At 44.4% G+C, this 27966-nt stretch overlaps 1 protein-coding gene and 2 non-coding genes across 3 annotated transcripts in view; all 3 read left to right on the top strand.

The window, feature by feature from the left end:
• Positions 1-25161, top strand: part of NOP58 (NOP58 ribonucleoprotein) — a 37219-nt gene extending 12058 nt beyond the window's left edge. The window contains exons 7-15 of the mRNA XM_075933851.1: positions 80-214; positions 3321-3466; positions 6377-6503; positions 7978-8141; positions 8800-8934; positions 11184-11245; positions 16098-16231; positions 21984-22105; positions 24846-25161. Coding sequence (XP_075789966.1) covers positions 80-214; positions 3321-3466; positions 6377-6503; positions 7978-8141; positions 8800-8934; positions 11184-11245; positions 16098-16231; positions 21984-22105; positions 24846-24899 — 1079 coding nt within the window. The 3' untranslated portion in view covers positions 24900-25161. The remainder of the gene's footprint in view (positions 1-79; positions 215-3320; positions 3467-6376; positions 6504-7977; positions 8142-8799; positions 8935-11183; positions 11246-16097; positions 16232-21983; positions 22106-24845) is intronic.
• On the top strand, positions 3578-3662 carry LOC112547044 (small nucleolar RNA SNORD11B). The gene has a single exon (XR_003090788.1). It is a non-coding gene; the product is annotated as a small nucleolar RNA SNORD11B (small nucleolar RNA).
• On the top strand, positions 6688-6773 carry LOC112547043 (small nucleolar RNA SNORD11). Its single transcript, XR_003090787.1, has one exon. It is a non-coding gene; the product is annotated as a small nucleolar RNA SNORD11 (small nucleolar RNA).
• Positions 25162-27966: the final 2805 nt, after the last annotated feature.

Here is a 27966-nt window from a genome sequence, read left to right as displayed (position 1 = left end):
GTTTTGCTGTGTTCATTATATCTGATTTAAAATCTTCCCTTCACAATATATTTTTGTAACATGTCTGTCCTATTTGCAGCCCTTCTTGATGATCTAGATAAGGAGCTGAATAACTATATCATGCGCTGTAGGGAGTGGTATGGCTGGCACTTCCCTGAACTAGGCAAAATCATCACAGATAACCTAATGTACTGTAAATGTGTGTGGAAAGTTGGTGAGTAAAACTTTTGAGCATGTATTAGTATGACTGGTTACATTACTATTAAGTTGCAAATGAGGCTAATCCAAGGTGCGATTATTGCTTATTGGAAACACTTTGTGGACCAAATTTCCCACTGTTTGCTAATGTGTAGACCATTTTACCTATTCATGATCATATATCCTCTCCGTGACAACTCCAACAAATGTTTCTGAGAGAAATTGATGTTAAGAATGTAATATAATTTGGCAATAGTTAATAATTGTAATGTAATATAATTTGGCAATTTAGCCGTTGGAAACAAGGCGAGCTAGCACTGGCCTGTTCTTGCTGGTGGTACATTGAGTACTCTACAGATCACCATTAGTTCATAGGTGACAGTTGGGAATTACTGCTTAAAAGTAATATATAGAGAGAAACACTTGTGGGTTTGGGTGTTTCATGAAACCACAGATATTTTTATAGTTATTCCTTGGATGAGAAGTAACAATGGATTTAATCTTGTGGACATGTGCATTTCAACATCTAGGCATGGCTTTTCTATTGATTTGTACAGTGATGTCATGGCTTTACAGCTCACAGTGGAATTTGTGACTTTAAGGGCATTTCCAATAACATGTTGGGGAGGAATAAATTAGGACCTGATAGTGATAAATGACTGACTTAGCTCTCTTCATTAAATTCTCCCTTTGTATTTGGTGGGTCAGAACTTTTAACATTAGCGCACTGCTTTAAAATGTTATACATGCGTATTAATTTGTTTTCCCTAAAGCTAATTAAGTATTTTAGGACAAAATGTAAGCAATGTAGACACGCTGAGGCTACCAAAACATTTATTTTGAGAACCTCTGATCTACACCATCCCTGACAGGTGTTTGTCCAACCTGTTCTTGATTCTACAACCTTCCTACGTAATTTATGCTAATGTTTTAATGCAGATATAAAATCCCATTTAATCAGCTAACTGGTTAACTGTAAATGTTACATTAAACTGATTAAACAGGGTCCTGTAGACGGGGGCACACCAGTCCAGCCAAACTGGAGTCGCCCCTTCCCTGTGGCATGGTGGGCCGGATCAGCCCCCAACCGTGGGGCTGCCAGTTAACGGCTCATTGGTAAGCATTACCGTTACCGGATAGCTGGTTACCCATTCACATCCCCAGTGTTTAGAAAGGTTTCCTAATATCTAACTTAAATCTCCCTTTCTGCCCATTACTTGTTGTCCTGACTTCAGTGATTAAAGAGAACAGCCTCTTTGTAACAAACTTTTACATACTTGAAGGCTGTTTATCCCGTCCCCTCTCAATCTTCTGCAGACTAAACAAATCTAATCTTCTCTTGTAGGTCATGTTTTCTTTAATTTTTGTTGCTCTCCTCTGGGCTTCCTCCAGTTTATCTACATCTTTACTGAGTTGCACTGCCCAGAACTCAAATTGAGGTTTTATCAGTGCTGAGTAGAGTGGAAGAATTATTTCTTGTGCCTTGCTTACCACACTCCTGCTAATACACCCTGGAATGATACTTGCATTTTTTCAAGAGTATTACATTATTCACTCATATTTTGTTTGTGGTTAAAAGAGAGGAAACAAGGATAGGAAAAAATGTCACTTTTCAGAATGAGGAGAGGTAACTAGTGGTGTCCCTCAAGGGTCTGTACTGGAATCAGTCTTATTCCTAAACAGTGATGTGGCAAAATTTTCAGATGATTATCCAACTGCTCAAGATAGTTAAGAACAAAGCAGACTGAAGAGCTTCAAAAGAATCTCACAAAATTAGGTGATTGGGCAACAAAATGGCGAATGAATTTTAATGTTGATAAATGCAAAGTAAAGCACGTTAGAAAAAGTAATCCCAACTATATGTACCATATGATGGGACTAATTTAGCTATAACCACTCAAGAGATATTGAGGTCATTGTGGATAGTTCTCTGAAAAAATCCACTCCGTGTGCAGCAGCCATAAAATAAGCAAACAAAGTTAGGAATCATTAAAGGGATAGAGAATAAGACAGAGAATATCTTATAAATAGAATCATAGAGCTGGAAGAGACCTCAGGAAGTCATCAAGTCCAGCCCCCTGCCCGAAGCAGGACCAATCCCAACTAAATCAACCCATCCAGGGTTTTGTCAAGCCTCTGCCCCGAACCATGCCCCACTTGTTGCTTCTGGGCTGGGGTGGCAAGGCAGGTGCCAACCCGGGAGCAACAAGCGAGCGCGCAGCGGGTCCATCGTGCGGCAGCTGCAGGCAGGGAAGGGCCACCCGGCTGGATCGCGCAGGAGCAATGAGCAACAAGCACCATGCCCTGGCCCCACTCCTGTGAGCTGTGGCCGCCTGCAGACTCCCGTCGCTGCTGCTGGCCACCGAGCAACTTGCTCCGGGCTCCTTCCCTTTGTCAGCCCAGGCTGGGAACCTCCCGCATTGCACCTCTGCTGGGGATACCTCTGCCCTGGCTCCAGAGCATTCCTGGCTGCTGCGCCCCTTGTAAGTTTCCCCACGTTGTTCAGTCGCGAGCTGGGAGCCTAACCCCAGCCTGGCAAAGGTAGTGAAAGGGTGGGGAGATCCTCTTCTATCGAGTTAAAAAAAAAAAACCTATATACTCCACGCACGAGTATAATCCGCCGGGAAGGGGAGGGGTGTGGGGTTTGTAAAAAATGAATATAACCAGCAGGTTATATTTGCTAAAAGGCAGTAGATAAATTCATGGAGGATAGATTCATCAATGGCTATCAGCCGGGGTGGGGTAGGAATGGTGTCCCTAGCCTCTGTTTGTCAGGGTCTGGAAATGGATGACAGGAGAGGGATCACTTGATGATTACCTGTTTCTATTCACTCCCTCTGGGGCATGGGGCATCTGGCACTGGCCATTGTCGGCAGATAGGATACTGAGCTAGATGGACCCAGTATGGCTGATCTTATCCATTGGTACTCCCTGGATCCTTTTCTGCAGTACTTTCTAGGCAGTCATTTCCCCTTTTGTGTCTGTGCAGTTGATTACTCCTTTCTAATGGATAGGTGTTGCCATGTTGATTCACTTGGATCTGACTTCTTTGTGATCCCTCTGTTTTTGTTCGACCTGATCATCTTTCTTCTTTTCTCCCCACCTTCAATCTTGTCCTGCAGGAGACAGAAAAAACGTTTCTACCGCTGACCTCTCAGACATCCTGCCAGAAGAGATTGAGGAGGATGTCAAGACTGCTGCAGAGATCTCCATGGGGACAGAAGTATCAGAAGAAGATATAAACAATATACTGCACCTTTGTAACCAGGTACATATTAATTTAGACCTTTAATTTAAGACGTGTAGCAATTTGGGTGGCTGCTTCTGCAGACAATTTTATAAGGGGCAGTTTTCCTATGACTGCTCCATCATACTTTCTCAATGGCAGTGATGATTACTGTATTGTTGCTCACCTGATGTACAAACATGAGGGTGCACAGTCACTACCTCATCTGATGCCATCTTATATTGCTGACACTAATGTTATTAGATGTGACTGTGGGAGAAAAGCATATTAAAAAGTACTCAGAGATCCTTAGAAGGATGCTATTTAAATTCTAAGTTATATAGCCCCTTTATCTGTGTTTCAAAATGCTTTATAAAAGTATGGTGCTGGCCCCATTTTGTAGATGGAAAACTGACTCCAGATGGGTTAAGGTCCAAGTCTTGTGAAAGATAAAAACTCCCATTTGAGTTGTGCAGTCAGACTATTTAGTACCTAACCAAGCTAACACAGTCGGGGTACGTCTACACTACAGCGCTAGTTCGAACTAACTTAGTTCGAATTAGTTAACTAAGCTAATTCGAACTAACGCGTCTAGAACTAAAAACTAGTTCGAATTAGCGTTTTGCTAATTCGAACTAGCAAGTGCACATTGAGTGGACTCTGAACAGGGCTTAAGGATGGCCAGAAGCAGTGCCGGCAGGGCATAAAAGGAGGACTTAGAGCATGGAGATGCTGTCTCAGGCTAGCCGAGGGCTGCGCTTAAAGGGTCCCGACCCCCACCCCGGACACATAGTTCTAAGAGGTGCCCCGCTTGCAAAGAAGTTCTGGCTTGGAGTGCCCGGAGTACCCACACTGGGCACATCACACCACTCGGCCATCAGCCCAGCTGCACTTGCCGCAGACTGCCATCTGGGGAGAGGGGGCAATCGGGGGGCTGCAGGAGAGCTTCCACCCCCAGAAGCCTGCAGAGCCAGCCCAGTCCTCCCCATCGGGGGCTCGTACCCCATTCCTCCCTCACCTCCTTCCACTTACCCTTCCCTAGCCCCCCTTCTTATTGATGTACAAAATAAAGATAACGTTTCTTCCAACATTGACTCTGTCTTTATTGAACAAAACTGGGGGAGACTGGGAAAAGGAGGTGGGGAGAGGGGAAGAGAAAGGCTGGGAGAGGGGAGGGCAACTAACATGATCGGGGATTGGGAACAGGTCCCAGATGAAGAAAGGCTACAGAGACTGGGACTGTTCAGCTTAGAAAAGAGGAGACGGAGGGGGGACAGGATAGAGGTCTCTAAAAGCAGGGGTTGGGTGGAAAGGGTGCATTCAGAAAAGTTCTTCCTGAGTTCCCATAAAGGACTAGAGGACACCAAAGGAAAGGAATGGGTAGCAGGCTTCAAACTAGTAAGAGAAAGTTGTTGTTCACAAAGCAAATAGTTAACCTGCGGAACTCCTTGCTGCAGGAGGCTGTGAAGGCTAGCACTAGAACAGAGTTTAAAGGCAAGTGAGATCAAGTCATGGAGGTTGGGTCCATGGAGTGGTCTTAGCCAGGGGGTAGGAGTGGTGTCCCTGCCCAAAGTTTGTGGAAGGCTGGAGAGGGATGGCACGAGACAAATGGCCCAAGAGTCACTGTCTTCGGTCCATCCCCTCCAGGGTCCCTAGGGTTGGCCGCTGTCGGCAGACAGGCTACTGGGCTAGATGGACCTTTGGTCTGACCCAGGACGGCCATTGTAAGCTCAGGGCTCAGGGTCGGGGGTCTCAGTGGACCCCCTTGATTTTCATGCACACCTGCTCCTGGGTGGCCAGGCTGGCAGCTCTCCTGCCCTAGACGGCCACTTTCCTGTGCCTAGTGCGGAGATCGTGGACGAGGTCCACGATGTCCGCACTAGCCCAGGAAGGTGCCCGCCTCTTGCGGTCCAGGGCAAGCTCACGGGAGCCGCCAGCCTGGTCCCGGCAAGAGGGGGTGGGCTGGGGGGCATCGGGTGGGTGGCTCTGTGCCGTGCAGGGTCTGCTAGCTGGGTGCTGGCAGGCTTGCACCTGGCACGGGCACCGTAGCCAGCCCGTGCCCCTTTAAGGGGTCCGGGGCCGGGAGGGGGGCATAGAGTTTCCCTGGTGTTGGCCAGAGTGGCCACCAGGGAAACCTGGGGAGGGCTAGCCTCCCACTAGTTCGAACTAAAGGGCTACACAGCCCTTAGTTCGAACTAGCTAGTTCGAACTAGGCGTTAGTCCTCGTAAAATGAGGTTTACCTAGTTCGAACTAAGCGCTCCGCTAGTTCGATTCAAATTCGAACTAGCGGAGCGCTAGTGTAGCACCTAGGAAAGTTAGTTCGAACTAACATCCGTCAGTTCGAACTAACTTTGTAGTGTAGACATACCCTCAGTGACAGAGGTGGGATGAGAAGTAGAGAGTTCCTGGCTTTTACAGCAGACTAAGTTTAGTGTCATACTAGCTGCCTATTAGTACACTTCAATTTTCTTTGTCTAAAGAATATTCTTTGAGGTAAATAGTATCCCATCTTAAGAAAGTGGTTACAAATATTTGGTAAAGCAGAATGTTCCATGTTTTATATTGCAGAAAATGGTCTCAGTAATTGTCCTTCCCTTTACTTGGCATATTGTCAGTCCCTTTACTGATAACAACAGCGTAACATTTGTATTTATCCTCTGTATGTATTGTATTCATATGGATCTGTCATGAAGCTGCCCATATAAAGCTTTCAGATAAACCTCACTTTTGGCTTTGTTAGGATTTCACACTCCTGTTACATTTCATTCTGCTATAATTCACATTAGAAATTTGAATACACAATTATATTGTGAATTTGTAATTGTATTATTGAATTAGCAGCCTCTTGACTGCTGTCTTTGGGGCTTTCCCTTTTTGACACACACTAACACTTTTACAGTTGGTTAACACCTGTTAGATTCCTTTAACCTGATCCTATGTGTCTGTGCCAGGTGATAGACATCTCAGAGTACCGAACGCAGCTGTATGATTATCTCAAGAACAGAATGATGGCCATTGCACCTAATCTCACTGTTATGGTGGGTGAATTGGTTGGAGCAAGGCTCATTGCTCATGCAGGTAAGTCACTTTGATCAGTGTATAGCAAATTAGATGTGAACTGGCTTCACAAGATAAGTCCATTAGTAGCTTTCCCTGAGGACCTGGTCAGTTGAAACCGTTTTGCTCAGCTCTTGATGTACAGCATTTTGATGATAGCCAGGAGAACATGCAGTGGTGTCAGAATGTTGGCATGAGCACAGAAGTAGTCAATGATGATTAATTTTTCAGTTTGCCTGATTTCTTTTTAGAATATGAAGGCAACTTCAGTCACTACCTCTTCTGAGACACTTTCTGAGCCTGTTGCCAATAGTTTCGGCTTTCTTTGCTGCACAGTTTTTAGCAACAGTCTTGTTGACAAGGCCATGTCACTAAATTCTGACAGCGCGATTGCTGTTTATTTGGTACTTTTGCTGACAGAATACTTACACACACCCCTACCAGTGGGGTTCATTGCCACTTGCCTTTTGGGGGGGGGCTTTTTAAGCACTTGTGAACAACAGTTTTATCTTTCAGTTGACAATGTAGACAAAGCCTTAGTCACATCTGAATTAAACTGTGAGGAATTTAGGTTTAAGCTGATGTCAGACTGCCTTTAAAAAGTGTTAGGGTTCTCACCTTCTTAAAGTGGTAGTACCAGCTACAGATCAAGCTGTCTGCATTCTTACTGCAGAGTGCCATCAGCACTAGCATTAATCCAGTGGGATGTTTCCTTTCAAGTCAGTCTTCCCACCTCCTTTCCAAATGTAAGCCTGGAGGTGGGACAGAATTGGTCTGAAGCATTTTTACTTAAGTTGCAGTGTATCAACACCACAGCTTCCTCCTAGAAACTAATGTAAATCACCTTATAAATCCTCTTGTTATGAAGCTTGTCCTCCTACTGTCACTCATTTCTTGTTATCCTGCTCAGACTTGTGCAGTCTCAAAATGTCGGCACTGCACTAAAATATCCACCAGGGCTGGCCTGGGTCAGCTGAGTCAGGCGGCAGGGGTATACAATGATAGTGTAGATGATTGGGCTTGGACTGGAGCCTGGGACCTGTGTGGTTTCAGAGCCCAAGATCCACTTCAGTTTTATAGCCCATCAGCCTATGTTAGCTGACCCGGGTCAGCCACTGGTATTTTATTGGAACGTGGGCATATCCTTCGGCCAGCGACAGACAACCTAGGTTAGTGAGTGGGCTGCATGACTGTCCCTTCTTCATCTCATTGGGCCGCAAGATTGTCGTAATGGTCTCCCAGGATAAGGCAGTTTTGCTAACTGAACTTGTGTGCGTAGAATTTGCCAGGTGTGCCAATTGATCCATAGCAGCGAGTGCATGGGCCTCCCAGTTCAAGTGTGAAATCAGCATGCTCCTCACTTCACCCTTTCTTTACGTGCTTTACTGGACCCGCTAAATAGAACTCCAGAAGATCAACTGCTGCAGAGTTGATCTTCCTGGTAATGAAGAAGTAGCCTGATAAACTAACAGTTCCATAACTTTTGCTGCCCTAGGTTCCCTTTTGAATCTGGCTAAACATCCAGCTTCCACTGTTCAGATTTTGGGTGCTGAGAAAGCTCTTTTTAGAGCCCTGAAGACTAAACGGGACACTCCCAAGTTTGGCCTAATTTATCATGCTTCCCTCGTGGGACAAAGTGCTGCAAAAAACAAAGGAAAGGTGAGTTACAGAAATGATTTATCTTGCTAGTTAGCTTTTTCATATGCAGGTGAACATCTATGGAGATTAGATGGATAACCTGAGAGTCATGGGAAGGATTTTTCCATTGCTTGCTATGCTTTTCTTCTTTTGTGATTGTATGCAAATACCACTGTGCCACAGATCTTGCAGTCAGCTGTCACACACTCTCTCATATTAGAAAGAAGGATTAGTTATCAATGCAAAATGTGCTAAGAGTACATTAGACGTACTTAGTTTCAGAGGAGGAAATCCCTGAAATGATAAGCTTCTACTCCATATTGGAACTAACAACCTACGTGTAAAGGAAACAAATTTAAAGGTGTTTTTTTATAACGTGACTTTGAACATGTGTTCACACTGAGGTAAAAAGTTATTTAGTTGGTTTTTAAAGGCAGATTGCTTCCAGCACATATGTCAAGTTGGACTGATTTGGGTGATTGGTGAAGTAAAGTTAATATCACAAAATCTCAACACTGCAGATGTGGCTGAATGGGATGTACTTATTTTCTAAGCTAAATATTACTTACACGGTCATTTTGTTCTCCTGTTTCTTGACATGGTTTACAGAGCTGAGAACATAGTGAATTATTGTCTTGGGTTCTATCTCAGTATTTAACATTCATCTTTTTTTTTCTAGATCTCTCGAATGCTAGCAGCCAAAACTGCATTGACTATTCGTTATGATGCTCTTGGAGAGGACTCCAGTGCTGAAATGGGAGCTGAGAACAGATTAAAAGTAGAAACTAGACTGAGACATTTAGAAGAGAGAGGGGTAAGCCTACAATGCAATGTTGAAAAGATAATTAAATTAAAGCTATTCAAGAGGGAGGAGACTTCCATTTTGTTTGTGCAGAGTGAGGGGTGTGGTTCTTAGACTGCACTTCTGCTAACTTTTCTTTCCATCATAAGATTGTGATACTTTCTTTTGCCGTACTTTTCCTTGGCCTAGCCTAGAACAGAAAGTCTCTAGAACAGGGACTTCTGGGTGGGCCCATCTCTGCATTCCTAAACTATCACTTGCATTAGGTTTCCCTCCTTCCATATTTACATTTAGATCTCAGCGTGAAACTTCAATTCTGATAAGGAGACAGACACACAGACAGACATATGTTCCCTGATATTGCTAGTCTGGTTGGTTGATAATTTGTGACATTTTTGTTTCAGGAAGTAAGCTCCTTGGAGCTTTAAGTATTCTTCTCTTCTAATATTGTCTGCATTGGACCTCCTAATTCTGAAAATCTTTCTTGTGTCAACTACACTTGTAGACCACAAGAACTCTCTTTAGAGCCAGTAAACAGAGCCATTGTCAGCCAAAGAGGATGTGTTGTGCTCACTTGCTCTCCCATTACCAAGAACTAAGCATCCTGCCACCCTTCCAACACTTGTGTTGCATCTGTTTACATAATACAGTAAAACTCCAATAGTCCAGCATCCAATAATCCGGCACTCCTGATAGTCCGGCATCAAAATGGCAAGAGCCTAGTGAGTGAGCTTCGGCAAAAAATGAGTCACAAGGTAACAGTGGTAGCAGCTGAACTGAGCAAAAAGGGTAAAAAAGGCTTAAACGAAAACATTACAGTATACTGTCTACAGTATGTACAATAAAAAGGGTTAAGAACACTTTATATACAGTATATATACTGTGTGTGTACACACACACACACACACACACACACACACACACATATACATATATATATATAAACCATTTTACAGTACCTCCTGATAATCCAGCATATCTGATAATCCAGCATCACCTAGGTCCCATAGGTTCCGGATTATCGGAAGTCTACTGTATGTTGCTCTTGTGACAGTATCATTGCTCTCTTCTGGGTGAAATATCTATTCTGCTCCAAGTGGTCTTGTTTAGCTCCAATGGGTGCATCTTTTAAAGTTTAGACATTTTACCACACACAAGCTTCAGTACTGACACTTCTTGTGAATTATAAAAAGGAACCTGCACTTCATGAACCTTGAATGGGTTAGAAAACTGTACATTTGACACCAATGCTTTTAAATCCAAATGACCCCACTCACCAGCTTCTCCCAAAAAGTAAATATTGTTTAGCTGTACAGGCAGTCCCCGGGTTATGTACAACATAGGGACTGTAGGTTTGTTCTTAAGTTGAATCTGTAAGTCGGAATTGGCGTCCAGATTCAGCCGCTGCTGAAACTGATCAGTTTCAACAGCGGCTGAATCTGGACGCCAGTTCTGACTTGCATACAGATTCAACTTAAGAATCCCAGGCATCCCCAAGTCAGTTGCTGCTGAAACTGATCAGCGGCTGATTCCAGGAAGCCCCGGGCAGGGGCTTCCTGTAGTCAGCCACTGGTCAGTTTCAGCAGCGGCTGACTTGGGGACGCCTGGGGCAGAGCAGCTGGGGTGCTGCCGGGTTGGTCCAGTAGCACCAAGGAGCGGTGCTGCGGGACCAACCAGCAGCGCCCCACCTGCTCTACCACAGGCCCCGGGCTTTGCTCCACATTTCCCTGGTCTGCTGGTCTAGCTGCCCCCCCCCCAGCAGACCAGGGACACGGGGAGCAAAGCTGCAGCGGCTTTGCCTCAGCCTCCCCGGCTTTGTTCCAGGTGTCCCTGGTCTGCTGGAGACGGTCCCCAGCAGACCAGAGACACCCGGAGCAAAGCAGCAGCAGCGGCGTGGTGCCAAGCCTCAGAGGACTCCGCTTCCGCTGCCGCTTTGTTCCCGGTGCTTCTGGTCTGCTGGGGAGCAGCTTTTCTCACCCCGGAGGTCGAGGTGGTGGGACCGCTGCGCTGTGGGCAGTCCTGCTGCCTGCGAGCTCCGGGGAAAGAGAGCCCCGTTTGTAAGTGTGGATCTGACATAAGTCGGATCCGCGTAACTCGGGGACTGCCTGTACTTCGCTGGCACCTTGAGAGCATGTAGGTTTTTTGCCAAGCATTGTATGCTTGTCTTTACAGTTTAAAATTCCTTTCAAGGGCTGTGGTGTTTGTTCTAAATTGTTTTCATTGTGAGTAATTTGTTTTTCACGTCTACATTTTTGTCCTAGATAAGAAGAATAAGTGGCACAGGAAAGGCCTTGGCCAGGGCAGACAAATATCAGCACAGAAGGTGGGTAGTTTTCTGTTCAGCTTAGCTGGGTATAACTTTATTTTTATTGCCCAGGGACTTGGGTTTTGATCTCTGCTGACTTGAGTTCCAGGAAACATTTTTCATGCGCTTGAATACTGATAACATGCCCATTTCTAAGGCTACATCCCTTTTTCGGTAAAGGGATGTAAATTAGGCATGTCGATATTGCAAACGAAGCTGCAATTTAAATATCCTGCACTTCATTTGCATAATGGCAGCTGCCGCTTTTTTCCAAAATGGGGTTTTTTCGGGGGGAAAAAACCCGGCAGTTTAGATAGGAATCTTTCAAAAATATTTTTTGAAAGATCCTGTACTCCTCAAAAAATGAGGTTTACAGGATCTTTCAAAAAATGGTTTTATTTTCGAAAGATTCCTATCTAAACTGCCATTGTGTGCATGGGTTTTGGTTTTTTTGTGTGTCCCCGCCCACCCCTCCTCCACCGAAAAAAATCCCCTTTTTGGAAAAAAGCGGCAGCTTTCATTATGCAAATTAAGCACAGGATATTTAAATCCCGGCTTCATTTGCAATATCGACGTGCCTAATTTACATCCCTTTACCGAAAAAGGGATGTAGTTTAGACACAGCCTTAGTGCCGCCTACTTTTCTTTTAGTTTACTCAATTGTCAGAATAAAGCAGGTGGATTAGGATAACTGCCCTCATTTTCTAAGAATGTGTTGCTGAGACATCCTGTGGGAGGACTTTGGGTATTATTAGCATCAGTTGTGAAACTCTGATAGCTCTGAGGATCTATCTGGGTTATTTCATGCAGGGTTTAGGTAAACTTTCCACTTTTCCCATAATATGTTTGATAACCACACTAGAAACTGGCTTTCTGACAGTTCATTTATAGAAAATGCTCCAGTCATTGTGCTGAGCAAAATTTCTTCTTTTTATTTGAATCCCATATGCAACCAGTATTACTGTGTCCTTACCAATAAATATTCTGTGTAAATATTAAAAGTATGACAAAATATTAAAAAGATAATTTCTGGTATCTGCAGTGATGCTGGAAAATGCAGCTCAAAATGTGAAACACCCAACTTTAGGAGAATTGGCATAAACAACAGACAAGTCATTAATTTCCCGTGTGGGCCGAGGACAGTTTAGCTTATTTACCCTGGTGAATTGTCTGGTGCAGGTGGACACTGGATATGTGTGCAGCAAAAGCACTGTTGAAAGGGTAGTTCTGTTTGCATTGCACATGCAGTCTCATAATAGCTGCTTCAGTCCTGGCTGTCAGTCACAAAGCTAAACATCTCCCATGAGAAATCTTCAAAAACTTCAGTGATGTAGATTGGTTCCCTGATGTGATTTATGGCAGGGTTTTACATATAGAAAAGCTTTGAAATAGAAGCAAGTGGAGCATCAGGGGCTTTTAAAGTGGAGAGTAGGAGGATAGTGTGATACCTTTATATCCTCAATTTGTTTACTTTGGAAGTCCTGATTTCCTGGCTGGACATGTTACAGCACTAACAAATGAAACTCCAGGCTTAAAAGATGAACACACACATGATAATTTGAAATCTCTGACTCTCACCCTAGCAGTCTGTAATAGAAAAGGTGAAGAATACGTTAATTTCCACAGTTTATTTGCAGTAAAATATTTGAGCTTCCTACCAGAAGTGGCCATCTTGTTGAAAAGTAGCAGCTTTTCTGATGCTAGTAATTTGGGAGCATGATGTAAACTAGATTCTATTCTACAGTAATACTGATTTAACAATCAAAATAATTTTTGCTTTCACTATTTGAAGTGCTAAATGTCAGTTTTCTTTGTGACTGAATTGATATCATAGTGTCTTAGGGATCTCTTGTTACTATCTGACATGGACCATCCCTGAATGACTGTGTCACTCATCTAACTTTTGACTAAGATGGCCATAGCCAGGCAGATCAGAAATATCCTTCTCACATTTTGTGAAGAGTGAGAGTTTACTGCCACATGAAAGCAATGTGGGCTGTAATCTCCTTTGAGAGTCATAAATGTATCTGACTGCACTTAGAATCTGTTGTACAGTGTTTTGTGGAAATGGTCTAAACACTGTCTTTTCCCAAAAAAAGCTTTTCAGCACATCAAATTTTGCCTATCTATTGATGATCAAAGGCTTACACTAGTATTTTAGTGATGAACAAAAGGAGAAATACTACGGTGGTGCATTCCTCCTGCCATCACTACTGAAACAGCAAATGCATACTCATAAAATATTCTGATTGTTAGAAGGGCTTTTTCCACTTTGGGAGAAATTCTTTTCTTCACTGATGCCAAAGACAGCAAGTAACTGTCTTTGGCTGGGACAAGCCTTTAACTGTCCCAGGGCCTGGAACAGATGTTGCGGTAGTGAAAGAAGTCTGAATATAGGAGCGAGCAGAGTACTGAGGTGGGGCATGCTGATGAGGATGAGTAGAGCTGGGAAGGTTCCAGGAGAACTTGTAGCTGCAACTCACAGAGCCTGGGTCTGTGGAACTGGGAGTGTGCTATGATGCTAACGGCAGCAATTTAGATATTGTAGCTGGAGCTCAGAAACCCACCTCCTCTTTGGGCTTCATTGGCTGAGCTCCACCCCAAGCCCAAACATTTGCACAGCTTGTTTTAGTGCTATACCATAAGCCCATACCTGGGCTCTGAGACTCACTGCCGTGGCTTTTAAAGTGCAGTGTAGACATATAAGACACTTGCAAGTAGAATTCCCAAGGCCAAAATCAGAATTGAATTTCTAACTGCTTCTCGTGCCTTTAAAAAAAATCTGTCTTGTATGTGCTGTTGAGTAGACTTTCTGAATTGCAGGGAATATCTATACTGCATTTTAAAACTTGCAGCAGTGCATCTCTCAGAGCCCAGGTCTACAGACCTAATTCACCTTTGAAAACATAATCCCAGCTATATGTACAAAAAGATGAGGGTCTAACCAGCTGTTATAATTTGAGAAAGATCTTGAAGTAATTGTGGATAGTTCTCTGAAAACATCACCTCAGTATGCAGCCCTAGTCAAAATCTAATGTTAGGATTCATTAGGAAGGGGATATACATAATAAGACAGTAACTATCCTAATGCTACTATATAAATCCATGTATTCAGCACCTTGAATGCTGCATGGAGGAAGGTCACTCTGTGGGTAAGTCAAGGGCATGGTAGCCTCGGGTTAAGTAAATATGGCTGCAGGACCCAATGGCTGCCATCAATGGGACTCCTCTTGGCTACAGATAAATATGGCCTGATGTATAGAGACAGTAGGAGGGGGTTTGGAGGGCTGGGTTAGGGGGTACCAGGCCCTCTCTGCTCCACCACATCAACAGGGAGTCTGACTGCAACATATACCCACTGCTACAGGGATACTGGCTAGACCCTCCCCAGGTTACTTCCTGCCATGATTCCTGCAGTTGAAGTCAGGATATCCTCAGTCTCTGGTTCCTTGGATAGTGATGACATTCTCCCTGGAATGTCCTCAGGTACCTGGGTATCTGCCTCCTGTTCCTGTGTTCTGGGATCCTGGCTGCTCCTCTACTGGAGCTGGTGACTTCCTCCTCACTCCTCAGTGGCTTCCTTTTATACTGCAGCAGCCTTGGAATGTGGCTTCTGCTGCTGAGAGTACTGCCGTAACCCCTTCAGTTCCATTGTGGGGCAAGAAAACCCTGCCTCGCTATCTCATCTGATAAAAAATATGCTAGAATTGGAAAAGGAATAGAGAATAGCAGCAAAAATATTACTGGTATGAAAGAGTCTCCATATAAGAGGATATTTTGAAAGATTGGAATTGTTCAGCTTAGCAGATTGATGACTAAGGAGCATATGAGAGGTCTATAAGATCCTGAAAGTGAATAAGGAAGTATTACTTACCTTTTCATATACAACAAGAACCAGTGGTCACCCTTTGCAGATAACACACAGCAGGTTTAAAGCAAACAAAAGGAAATACTGCTTCATATAAGTGTCAGACTGTGGAACTTATTCCCAGATGATGTTGTGAAGGCCAAACTGATTGGATTCAGAAAAGAATTAGCTAAGTTCATGGAGGATTGCTCCATCAGTGACTGCTAGCTAAGACTCTGTGCTCTGGATGTCCGTTAGCATCAGATTGCCAGAAGGTGGGCATTGACAATGGGATGTATCACTTGATAATTGCCGTGTTCTGTTCACTCATTTGTAGCATCTGTCTTGGCTGCTGTCAGAAGACAGGCTACTCAGCTAAATTGACTATTGGTCTGACCCAATATATCTGTTCTTATGTTATGCGTGTGCACATGGCCACATCCTTTTGAAGGAAAGAATTGTTCAGGCTCAGAACTACATAATGGACATGAGGTCTCTGACTAGAATAGAATTGAAATCTTGATTACAATGACCCTTATAATAAAAAATACAATGTGGCTTATCTAAATTGGGCTTTTTGGTGCACTGCATTTGCCATGGTGTTGCAGCCTTGTTGGTCCCAGGTTATCTTTTACTGGACCAGAGGAAGAGTAATAGAGTCCAAATGTGTACAGCCACTCCCTGAGTTGCGAACAGTCGAGTTACGACCGTTCGCACTTACGACCCAAAGCTCCCATGGAGCGGTTGTAAAGGCGGTCCCTGAGTTACGAACGCGACCCGTGCTTACGTACAGCATGTAACTCAATGGGGTGCAAGTTACGAACGGATCGAGTTACGGCCAAGTGTTTAGTCTGTATCTCGTTCGTATCTCGGGGAGAGGCTGTAGTCCAAATGCTTGTCTTTCACCAGCGGAAGGTGCTCTAATAAGATACTACACTTAATGTTGTTTTACTATTGTATCTTATTAACAGTGTTGTTTTTTTTCCTTGCAAGTTTACAACTACTTGGTTTTCTTTATTCTAGTGAAGTGAAAACATATGACCCCTCTGGTGACTCTACACTCCCTGCTGTTCCAAAAAAGCGTAAAATTGAAGAGATGGAAGAAGGGCAGACGGAGGTTACAGTGAAAGCAAAGAAGATCAAAGTAGAAATTATAGGTTGGTTATTGTATTTGTGCCTAAAGTATTTCCTGTATGCATTTTATAAATAGTTAGAATGGCATCTGATGACCTTTCAGAATACACATTTGTTTTCCATGATTTTGGTTTTTTAATCTTGATGTGGGCTGAAACTGGACTGCTTTTATTTTATATAAGTTTCTAAAAAGGTAGTGGTACTGTATACATAACATAGAAGAGCTTAAAAATAATAAGCTTCAACTGTCTGTTACAGAATTACTTGCTGAATAAATTAATCCTTAACAGACACTGTTTGGTATCATAAAATGAAAGGGCTCACATTAAAAATTTGGCACAGTGCTCCCTTGTTTTATCCTGTTTCCGTATATGGATAAACCTCTTTTATCCAAATATCTTGGGTTGTATCCAAAATTAGAGGAAAGAAGAATTTCAGATAAATGACATTTTAGATCTCAGAGGGGTAGTTGTGTTAGTCTGTTTCAGCAAATCCGAGTCCCATCAAGACTAAAATGTATTTGGGCATAAGCTTTTGTGGGCTGGAGTTTGATAGGGATATTTACACATGCGAAGATAGGAGTGTTACATTACTAGGAGGAGGATGGGTGCTAACAAGGCCATTCAACCAGGGAGGGTGTAGACCACATCCAAAGGTTGATGAGAACGTGAGAATACCAAAAGTAGGAAAATAACTTTTTGTAATGAGAGAGCCACTCGGAGTCTGTTCAGACACGGTCTAATAGTATCAGGTTTGCATATGAACTCCAGCTCTTAACAGTCCATTTTCTAAGGTTTTTTTTTACTCGATTATGGCAATTTTCAAGAGAGACTAGTTTGGCCAGTGTACATGACCGTGGGGCATTACTGGCACATGATGACTTTAGGGGTGTTAGATATCGAGTAATTGAAAAGTTGTGTAATCACAAGAAATATTAGCGGTTACATGATTATTTGATAGTCCTCGGGGAGGGGCCAACAGCCAGTGCGCTCCTGGCCCCACTTCCGGAAAGCCCCCTACCACCACGTGATCTGATACAGAGTTTAAAAACAAGCAGCCTGCACAGACAGGCTGCCCTGCTGCTTCATGGGGTGGTTAGGCCTGCCTTGGACAGAGGCTGCTTTGTGACAACCTCCCAAGCTCTCCACCATCCAGCCTACCTGCTACTGCTGCCTCTGATAGCAGCAGCAGGAGGGTATAGGGTGGGGGAGACAGGCGGTACCTCAGACTTGATGCTGTGGAGAACTGGTTTTTAAGCCTGCTTTTCCTCTCCAACCTTGCTGCCTATGATACAGAGGCAGCGGAGGGAGGAAATGTATGTAGTCTACAAGATTGACCCATAAGCCTAGGTTTATTGGTTAATCATATCGTCAAGTACACATTGACATCCCTAGATAGCATATGTCACTACAAACCTGATAGCTATCTTTGACAGGATAACAAGCCTTGTGGATTAGGGAGAAGGGGTAGATGTAGTATATCAAGATTTTAATAAGGCATTTGTACACTCTCTCATGACCTCGTTTACAAACTAGAGAAATACCTAGCTCCATTACTGGTTGGATAACCATTCCCAAATACAGTAAAACTCCAATGGTCCAGCATCTGATGGTCCGGCACTCCTGATGGTCCGGCACCATCAAGAACCCGGAAGTGCTCCAGGCAACCGGACCAATGGAGCTGCTCTGCCCCCAGTTTCCCGGATTCAGCCACTGCTAAAACTGACCAGCGGCTGAATCCGGGAAGCCAGGGCAGAGCAGCTGGAGTGCTGCCGGATAGGTACCGTAGCGCTGCCCCTCAGGGCTGCGGGACCAACTCGGCAGCAACCCAGCTGTCCCCAATTCAGCCGCTGCTGAAACTGACCAGCGGCTGACTCCAGGAAGCCCGAGGCAGAGCTGCTCTGCCCCGGCTTTCTGGAATCAGCCCCTGATCAGTTTCAGCAGCAGCTGACTTGGGTACACCTGGGACAGAGCAGCTGGAGTGTTGCCGGGTTGGTCCCTGCAGCGCCGAGGTGTGGCGCTGCAGGGACCAATCCAGCAGCGCCCCAGCTGCTCTGTCCCAGGCGTCCCGATTCAGCTGCTGTTGAAACTGACCAGCAGCTGACTCCAGGAAGCCCGGGGCAGAGCAGCTCTGCCTCAGGCTTCCTGGAGTCAGCCGCTGATCAGTTTCAGCAGTGGCTGACTTGGGGACACCTCGGGCAGAGCAGCTGGGGTGCTGCCGGGTTGGCCGAGGAGCGACGCTGCCGGACCAACCCGGCAGCACCCCAGCTGCTCTGCCCCAGGTGTCCCCAAGAGCAGCTGGAGTGCTGTTGGGTTGGTCTCGCCGCGCCAAGGGTCGGCGCTACTGGACCAACCCAGCAGCACTCCAGCTGCTCTGCTGAATCAGCAGCTGAATCAGGGATGCTTGGGGCAGAGCCGGACTATCGGAAGGGGGGGCTATCAGGGGTCTGGGGACAGACCCCTCATAGCCCCCCCTTCCGATAGTCCGGCATATTTGATAATCCGGCACCCTCTGGGTCCTAAAGGTGCCGGATTATCGGAAGTTTACTGTATTAGTTATCAATTGTTCATAATTATGCTGGAAGGGCATAATGAGTGGGATTCTGCAGGGATCAGTCTGGGGGCCTGTTCCGTTCAATATCTTAATGATTTAAATAATGACACAGTGAGTGTCCCATTTGAGGATGACTCCAGGCTGGGAGGAGTTGCAAGTGCCTTGAGGGATGGAATTATAATTCAAAGTGATCTGGACAAACTGGAGAAACGGTGGGAGGTAAATAGGATGAAGTTTAATAAGGACAAAGGCCAAGTACTCCACTTAGGAAGGAACAATCAATTGCACACATACAAAATGGGAAATTACTATGTAAGAAGGAGTACTGCAGAAGGGGATCTAGGGGTCATAGTGTACCACAAGTTAAGTATGAATCAACAGTGTGACTCTCTTGCAAAAGTCACAATGCTGACTTTGCCCAGTGCTACAGCATAATACATCTGTAGCACAATCATTTTCAGACAAACTTTCTTAAATTGGATTTTAAGAGTGTAAGTAGTTCAGGAAAAGAAATATTTAATTTACCAAAACAAAAACCCAGAAAATACTGAAGAGCTGCAAACTCCTAAGTGAAGTTAGAAGTAAGAATTTGATTTATAGGAAGGCCAGTTGAGGTACCATAAACCACCTTCATGGTGTCTCATCTTTCATCCTCCACCAAAACACACAGCTATACATACTTCATGGTCTGTATTAGCAACATATATGCTTTGCACTGTCTGCAAAACATCCCTTTTACATCCATGCATCCTGCACATCCTGACATTTTTCCAGTTCTCATTGCTTAAGCCACCTGTACTATGCTTACTGTTTCCCAGATGTCTCAGTCGTGACTGAGGTGTGATTGTGCTGGGGCTGTACACACTAATAGGCATATCTGAAGAGATTATTTATCTCTTACTGCCCATGTGCAGACATATCCTTTCTCATCATCTTCCAGCACCCGCTGGTTAAACAGAACCGGTGAGCATCACCTGTTGAGAGTGAAGCTTAAAGGTTAACTGGTTAACCTTTCATATCCCTCTAGGAGATTGGGTATGAATCAGTGCAAGCATATGTTCAACAGAGTGAGTTGAGGTTTTAACCTTCTAACATGCTCACTGATAAAGCTCACCCAACCCACCAGTAAACCATTGTGTACAGTATTGGTCATAGTGTAGCTCTGGCTTGTCTCTTAAACTCCTGCCCTGCAAAGAGGGGAAAGGTCTTTTAAAATAAATTGATGATGTTAACCCTGCAGAGCAGGCTCCAGTGACAAGTGCTACCTCTCAGGACATTCCTTGCTATTTGACCTGCCATCTGTACACTGGAAGAAGTGAGTGGAGTCTGATGCATATATGTATAGTGCCTGGTCTGTAAAAAATGCATTGAATATTTTTGAATGGTAAAAAGCTCATGGTGTAACTTATGGTACTGATACCTGCCAGTACTGATGGAGCATAGGGACCTCAGTCAAGCTAATGCATTGTGCGTGCTATTCATTCTGTTCTAAAGCCTGCTGGCAGAAGCTTTTGTTATAGAAACCCCCCTACTGGGCTGAGTGACTTGCCAATGCCAGGCCTGGAAGGAAAGAACAGCTTCCCTGGAGCGCTTATCCTCATTGTGTTCAGGTTCAAACACGTGAAATCTTGTGATGAGCTCTGTTGGAAGCTAGCAGTTGAAGCCTTTACTGAGGCGTCCTCCTGCTAGCTCTGAGTAATGACAAGGCCTTTAAATGTCAAACCCGTTATTTTGCATTGAAATTTATGTGATAGTGCCCTTGCTTGGTGTCTTAAAGCAAATGACACAGTAATAACACAGGTTAACTTCCAAAGGTAACCACAGCACATTGCTTGAAAACTCGGTCTTTTCACTCATTTGGAATACTGGGCAAAAAAAGTACGTTATTTTGAGTCACAATTATATAGCAAAATAAAAATAATTGTACTGATACACATTTATGGTACTACTACTACTTTTTACGTATATATTATCAGTTGGTGCAGGAGATTATATACACACACATTAGTTGCATGCTTCACATGTTGGCCTGCATATCTGCTGTGGAATCAGTTTATTATTGTACATACAATGTCTTTCATCTGGAATCTTCTTCTAATCTTCTGTTTGGGCTTGAGACAAACGTTAAAACATTCCTTTGTATCATATTACTCTTCTGCTGGTCTGAGCAATTAGTCTGCTACACTTTTGCAAGTTGGGAAGTCCAAGTCTGTTTGGTTTATTTTGTTGGAAGTGATTCTTTACTTTTTTTTGTGTTTGATTCACCCACTCTTTCACAATTGAGTGTGTTCTGATTTTTGGAAGTGATATAAGGATTGTTTCCCCTTCTGAGTCATGACTGCGTGCCACAAATGCTGCTGGCGTCAACATCCCAGTTGTGTAGAAACTGAATATTGTTGCTACATCATGAGTTCATGGGTTAAAAAAGCATAGAGTTACCACTGGTACTACAGACTCTGGTATCTAAGACTGATTCAGTTAAGCAAAGAAATGTAATGAGGTGGGGCTGTAGCGGTAGTGTGCCCGTGCTGCATAGGATGTTGGATCAGTAGTGCTTTTTCCTTGGTTTCTTGGAAGGTTCCTAAAGCTAAGTGGAGTGTCTGAGTGTTTGTGTTAGGGATGTGAATGGCTCACCAGTTCAGGTTAACCTGTGGGGGCTGGGGATGCTCCAGCTGGCCCACTGCATGCAAGGGCTGCTCTGAAGTCCCAGACAAAGCAGCCTCTGTCCATGGCAGGCCCAGGTGCCCTGCAGGCAGGAGCTGTTGCGGTTGGGCTGTAGCCCCCCCCCCCCCCCCCATTTATTTGTCTGTTAACAGCTAAACATTATTTAACCAGTTAACCAATTAAACAGGATTTTACATCCCTAGTTTGTGTTATGAATTACTAGATTATCCTGTGCTTGCCCATGTTTTCTGATATGCTAATAGCTGTTGGGAGACCATACTGAGGTAGCAGCATGTTCAGACTGATTTGAATGATGAAATTTTAAGCAGAAATGTGAATCCTGACATCAGCAGGCACCAGGCATGTGAAAAAGGGAGGTGTAATGGAGAGGGATAAAAGGGTGGTGTGGAGAAATGAAACTGCATGTTGGACTCCTGAATGCGCTGTAACATGCACAGCTTCTCCCTCGTATGGCACGTACAGGGCACCTATGGCTTTCATTCTGCTTTAAGTGCTTTTAACAACTGACAGCCTGCATTTTGCTTTTCTCTGGTACAGAAGAGGAAGATGTAGAGGAAAGTGAACCAGTCAAAAAGAAGAAAAAGAAAAAGGAAAAAAAACAAAGAATCGAGGAAGAGGCAGCTTCCACTGAAGAGCCATCCACTAGCACAGCAATGGAGGTGAGATGAGAATTCTTCTAAATCGGTGTCTCCAACCATTCTGTGCCAAAGATCACTTTTTGAGTTTAAGGGAAACGCAGAAATTCTGCCCCCTTCCTGAAGCCCCACTCCTTCCACAAAGCCCCGCCTACTCTATCCCCTTCTTCCCCTGCCTTGCCTTGGTTGTTCCCTCCCCCCCCCCACCATACACACTCACTGTCATTTGGCTGTGGCAGAGGGTTGGGGTGCTAGAGGAGATGAGGGTGGCAGGCTCTAAAAGGCATAGGCGGAGGATCCAAGTTGGGGCAGAGTTTTGGGGTGCAGGAGCAAAGAGTGCAAGCTCTGGGAGGGAGTTTGTCCCAGCCTGTGCCCAGATTTGCATCCAGAACCCATATCCCTCACTCCTTTCTGCTCCCCAATGCTCTGGGAGGGAGTTTGGGTACAGGAGGGGGCTCCAGGCTGGGACAGTGTTGAGTTCAGGACAAAGTGAGGATTGTGGGCTCAGAGAGGGAGTTTGGAGGCTGTCTGGGGGGTGGAGGTGCTGGCAGCAGCCAGGAAGCACTTACGACAGACAGCTTCCAATCTGCAGTGCAATAGTTCGGGCAGCCTGCCTCTCCCTGACCCCAGGAGGCTCCTGGAAACTCTGGCTGGCTGAGTGCAGGCACCCTCTGTGTGCAGCCCCTGGAGGAGAAGGGGAAGATCTGCCCTGTGCTTCATTGTTGCCCTGAACCTGCAAACGCTGCCCCTCTTGGCCAGTTCCCAGCCAAAGCAAGCTGCTCTGACCATGCTGGAGTCAGAGGCAGCACAGAGCTGCCCTTCCCCAGGGCTGCAGAAACTGCTTGCACTCAGTCAGACTGCTGCTCTGGAAGAAGTGGCTCTGCAGGCAGCGCTTCTCTGCAGTGTGCAGACACCTGTGCACCTCTCCCTCGGGAGCTGCACCAGGTAAGCACCCACGTGCCCTGCTCCTGCACACACCCCACTCAGACCACACACCCTGCTCCTGCTCCCTCCCTCCTTCCCAGAATATCCATCCTGCTCCTGCACTGTCCCTCTGTCCCATCCAGCCCCCCACAACCTTTCCACATACTGAATGCCTCATTTTTGGCTGCACCCCAGAGCCCTGGGGAGGCCCCCATAAAATCTAGTTGGACCCTGAGAAGACTTAATTCAGCTCTGGGATAAGCACGGAGCTGGGGAGTGAAATGAGTACCTTTCTTTTTCCCTGCTTCTCAGTTGGGGGCCGCATCTGTAAGGCGGTATTTTGTTTTTTGTGGGTTTTTTGCTTCTCACGCGTGTTGGTCCCCAACTGATTTGTTTTTTAGTCAGTCACCTCCAACTCAAAATAGGTTCCTCCCCCTTGTAAGGCTAGCTCTGCAACCCCTCAAAATGGATCTCTCCAGTCCTTGATGGTGAGTTTTGTGGGGGCAGGGAGGAAGAAGCATTGCTAGCAGCAGCTCCTTCAGACTACACCCTTTCCCATTCAGCAGCCCCAGCTGTTCCACTGCTCAAAACCTTCCGGTCTTTCTCTCTGTAATCCCCAAACCCATGATGTTGCGGCCACTGTACATTGGGAAGCTATGGCAAGTTGAGGGATGATTTTTCAACCATGTTGTGGATTGTTGGCCAAAAAGGTTGAGAGTTTCTGACAAACATTACTCCTTAGCAGGTGTGAAAGTAACTTAAGTTTCTCACAGGTACTGTTGTATCGCACCTTCTGGGGGGGAGCCTCAGGATTGGGGGACGTGCATACCACAGTACCTGTTAGAAAATGTATGTATGTGTTGCAGGGAGGGGCTCAGGACAAGGGGGCGTGTGGGTGGTGCAGCAGTTGGTTTGGGGATGAGGCGGAGCTATGAGCGGAGGTGTGGGAGGCTCAGAGCAGGGGAACTGTACAGGTACAGAAGTTGGTAAGGGGCTGAGGGTGGGGGGGCTTAGGGCAGGAGGTTGAGGCGTGCAGGAGTGAGTGCGGGGGGCAAAGGTGCCGTTTCATGAGGGCGGGGGGTGCAGCTGCACATACGGGATCACTTCTGTTCTTCCTCTTTTCTTTCTGGTCAGCGAGCAAGGGGAAAGTGCGTAGTGTGTGGCATTCCTCCTGTACCCCCTCTCCTTAGCAGCGGGGAGTTAGAGGAAGGCGCACAGCCTGCACACTTTCTCCTTCCTCCCTGACAGTCAGGGAAGGGGAAGAGCATCAGAGTTCAGGATATGCAGTGGTTGGCGGGAGGGGGCTAGAGCAGCCTTGGATGAGAGGTGGAGGTGCATACCCTCATAGCCAGCCCCTTTCACCTGCCTGCTTCTTAGAAAGGCAGCCTGGCAGGAGAGCTCTGGGAGCAGCTGCAGCCAAGTGCCCTGCTGGCTGAGTGCTTCTTGTAGTTTTGGGAGTTATTTTTGGTTCCCACATGTGAGTGCCCCCCTATTGTTATATGGGTTAATGGGCCCCGACTGAAAAAAAGGGTTTCCCATCCCTACCTTAGAAATCAGTCTGTTCTGTGACTGAGCTCCATATTTGTAGCCTTCAACTTGCCGTGCTTTACATTGGAGGTGACTGTTGGTTCCTGGAGTCCTGTGAGCATCCTTTTCTTTTGAGACTAGAGAAGGAAATGAATGAGTGCATCCCTAATGGTAGAACATGAACATTTGTAAACTGCTTTGTGAATATGAGCAGCACTGACCAAGTGCTGTGTTATCTATCTGTCCCGGTTGGTGTTCTGAATTTCCTGTTACATTATCATTTCGTCACAGAAGTATTTCTCTTGATTTGTAGAGTACAGAGAAAAAGAAGAAAAAGAAGAAAATCAAAATAGAACAAGAGGACTAATGGGGAAGAAATAATTCCTTTGGACACTTTACTTCAGAATATATTCACTAAAACACTTTCTCTTTAAATACTTACTCAAAACCCAATAATAGGAGAGGGCAGGTGAGCTTGATAAGTATATGCCTGCTCTTCTTCAGAACAAAATATGTTTTTGGGTGGGCCACTGCCTTATTGCAATTTATTTGAGAAGCTCACAATAGGTCTTTGTTCTATTGTGGTCTTTTGTGATACCGAATAAAACTGCTTTTTGTATACATCTTGAGCCAAGTTTGTTTTGCCTCTTTCTGATTTTCTGGTACACAGTAACCAATTTCACTAACGTTTCTAAGTCAATGTGATTTTGTAAAATTTGTGACCATGAAGAGAAGGATCTGTCTTTTACCTTTTTTTAAATGTTAAGAGGTTTTTGTTGTATATTTTTCCAAAGTCAATTCAAAAGGTGTAGTACTATTCCAGTGTTAAGATATACCCTAAAATTAATGTAAATAGCTGTGTATTCATAATAACGTTAATCTTTACAGAAGAATTGTGTATAGAACAGAAGAGCTACATTATCAGTGTACAGTGCAGTTTTAATGAGACCTTGAGAGAATTTGGAAGCAAAGATTACAAGATTTTGCAGATGACTGATAAAACAGACAATTAAGTTTATAATAATGTGAGTGAACTTCTAAATTGTCTTTTGTGGCTATTTAACAATTCCATTTTACTTGACACTCAAATTCAAAGGATTGAGTTCATCAGTTGCTTAGTGACTAAACTGAAAAGGAAAGCTTTTATTTTGCTTTCAAAATATACATGACTCATTTTAACTATTGCTAAGTGTTTGTATTGCTTCTGGGTAGGAAACGGTATACTGCCCTGTTGAGCCTTCGAAAGACTTATTAGACCCTGATTATAAGGTTTGCTATGGAAAATCAAATTCAACCTTTATTAGATAATCAACCTTAGCCCAACATTTAGTGTAGATTACCCTTGCGGCAAAGCTCTGCTGCAGTCCTTTTTCTTATCTTTTTTTTTTTTTTTTAACAAGGCATCTTATCTTCTTTCTAATGCAATTGGGATTCTCTCTCTGGCTGGAAGATGTTTGATATCTGCTTTAGGTCATCACAGTTGCTGATTTTCTGTGGTGGATTATTTATTGGCCAGAATTTCACATTTAACTGTGTGCTTTGTGATTGCACAAACATGTTGACTAATGGAAAAGTTAATCTATTTGCTTTATTCACCCCTCTTGGTGTGTAGAAGATGCAAAATGCATCCTGCTTCTCTGCCAGTGTGAATGCTTGGCCACTGCCTTCCCTAGGTTTTCAAAGGAGAACAGCTGTAACTAGCAGAGGGAGGCTTCTCGGGATGCTATGAATCCACATGTCAGGCACCTATCTCTGACACATACTACTGTTCTGTACCCATGGATTATCCTTGACAAAGCCTGGGTTGCTGGTCCTTTGTGCTGTTGCAGTCCCTGCGTGAGGTGATCTCTCCCTACTTGGAGCATGATGCAGTGCAGCTCTGCAGAGGTCTGTGGATATCTCCAGAATTTGAGTGCGTTCTGATTTTGTTGGCTAAGTAACAGAAGGAAAAAGCATGTACAGTTATCCATGAAAGAAAGAAATATTTGCTAGAATGCTTTAGCTTTTGTATTATAAATGTCTTCTCAACTACAAGTAATTACGGATGAGGAATTTCAATATCATCTTTATTATTGAAGTCGCTTTCCAAAAAGTCTTAAATTATTCAGTACTCAGATACTGTCCTATGTCATTTACCAAATCAGAAAATGTGCATGAACCTTTTATTAGCTAAACAAAAGTTATCAGTCAGATTAGGATTTTTTAAATTGTTCACGTTTCTATGGTTTTTTGTAAGTGCTGCAGGTTCTTGTATTTCAGAACAAACCCACTCTGACAATGGGGTGGTGCTGAAGGTTTTCGGTGCTTGTTGACGGTGATGGGTCTTTTTGGACCAGGAACATGGGAGGTAGACAGTTGAGTTTTGGATCCTGGATAGGTGAGGCATCACATCTTTCCTCTTTTGAGCAATGCTGGAGATTACTTTGAAATCTGGTTCCAGGTTGAACTGCCTGAGAGCAACTAGTTGCCTGACTGCAATATTTGGATAAGCCAACGTTCTGCCAAAATGGTCTGTAAACACAAACAATATGACAACACTAAAATGGTCATCCTGCTCCAGGGTTAACTCATCTGAATCTGTCTGCTGCTATAGGCATTTAACACTGAGTTGGTTATACTGAGTTCCTCTTTTGAAAGTAATTTTTGCTGCTAATGGCTTTAGAAAAGAATTTGAGCCATGCTGCTTTTAGCAGAGGGTGTTATTTCAAACTTGGTTGTGTGCAAAACAAAACTAATAAAATGGATTAAATATAACAGTTTCAGGTGACAAGGGTGCAGAAACGTGTAGACCTGGATGAAATTGGCAGTTCAGCCAGGACAGTGGGATCCATAGAGTTACAACTGCCATTTGTGCTGCCCCATGAAAGGAAGGAAATTCAATGACCAAAGTGAAACTAGAATTGTACGAAAGGCTTTTATTACCTGAAATATTTGAGCTGCTGCTCCTTACTGTCTTTGAAGAGTTTTTATGACTAAAAGTTGCACACTGACCGCTGGGTCAGGCCCAGGAAAAGGGGGTAGGGTCTTCAGTGAGGCTGTTGATGACCTTGGAAGCCTTTTCTAGTCCAGTTTAGGGTAACTGATTTTATATTCTAAAGTACTTGTGATCTAATAAGACTGACCAGAGTTTTGTTCTATGTGGAGGTGTGGTAACTGCACATCCACGGTCTCATTTCAGGATTTAAAATAACCTGAGGCAAAATCTTTTTTTTAATATTTAAAGCTCAAAAATGTTTCTTGTGCCTGCTGGAAAGCGCAGTCTCTGCATCGTGCTTCACTACTCTCAGCTAGTGGATATACTAAAATATATAGATGCAGGTATTGCTGTCTGCTTTATATGCAGCTGTTGAAGCGACTTTGTATCATCCTGACAAAGGATGACTGGCTGCAATGGTCAGTAATGACCTCAGTGCTTTATGGTAGCTCCACTTGGA

Source organism: Pelodiscus sinensis, chromosome 7, assembly GCF_049634645.1.
Source record: "Pelodiscus sinensis isolate JC-2024 chromosome 7, ASM4963464v1, whole genome shotgun sequence".
Taxonomy (NCBI): Eukaryota; Metazoa; Chordata; order Testudines; family Trionychidae; genus Pelodiscus; species Pelodiscus sinensis.
The sequence above is the reverse complement of the archived record's forward strand: the minus strand, read 5'-3'. Positions and strand labels throughout refer to the sequence as shown.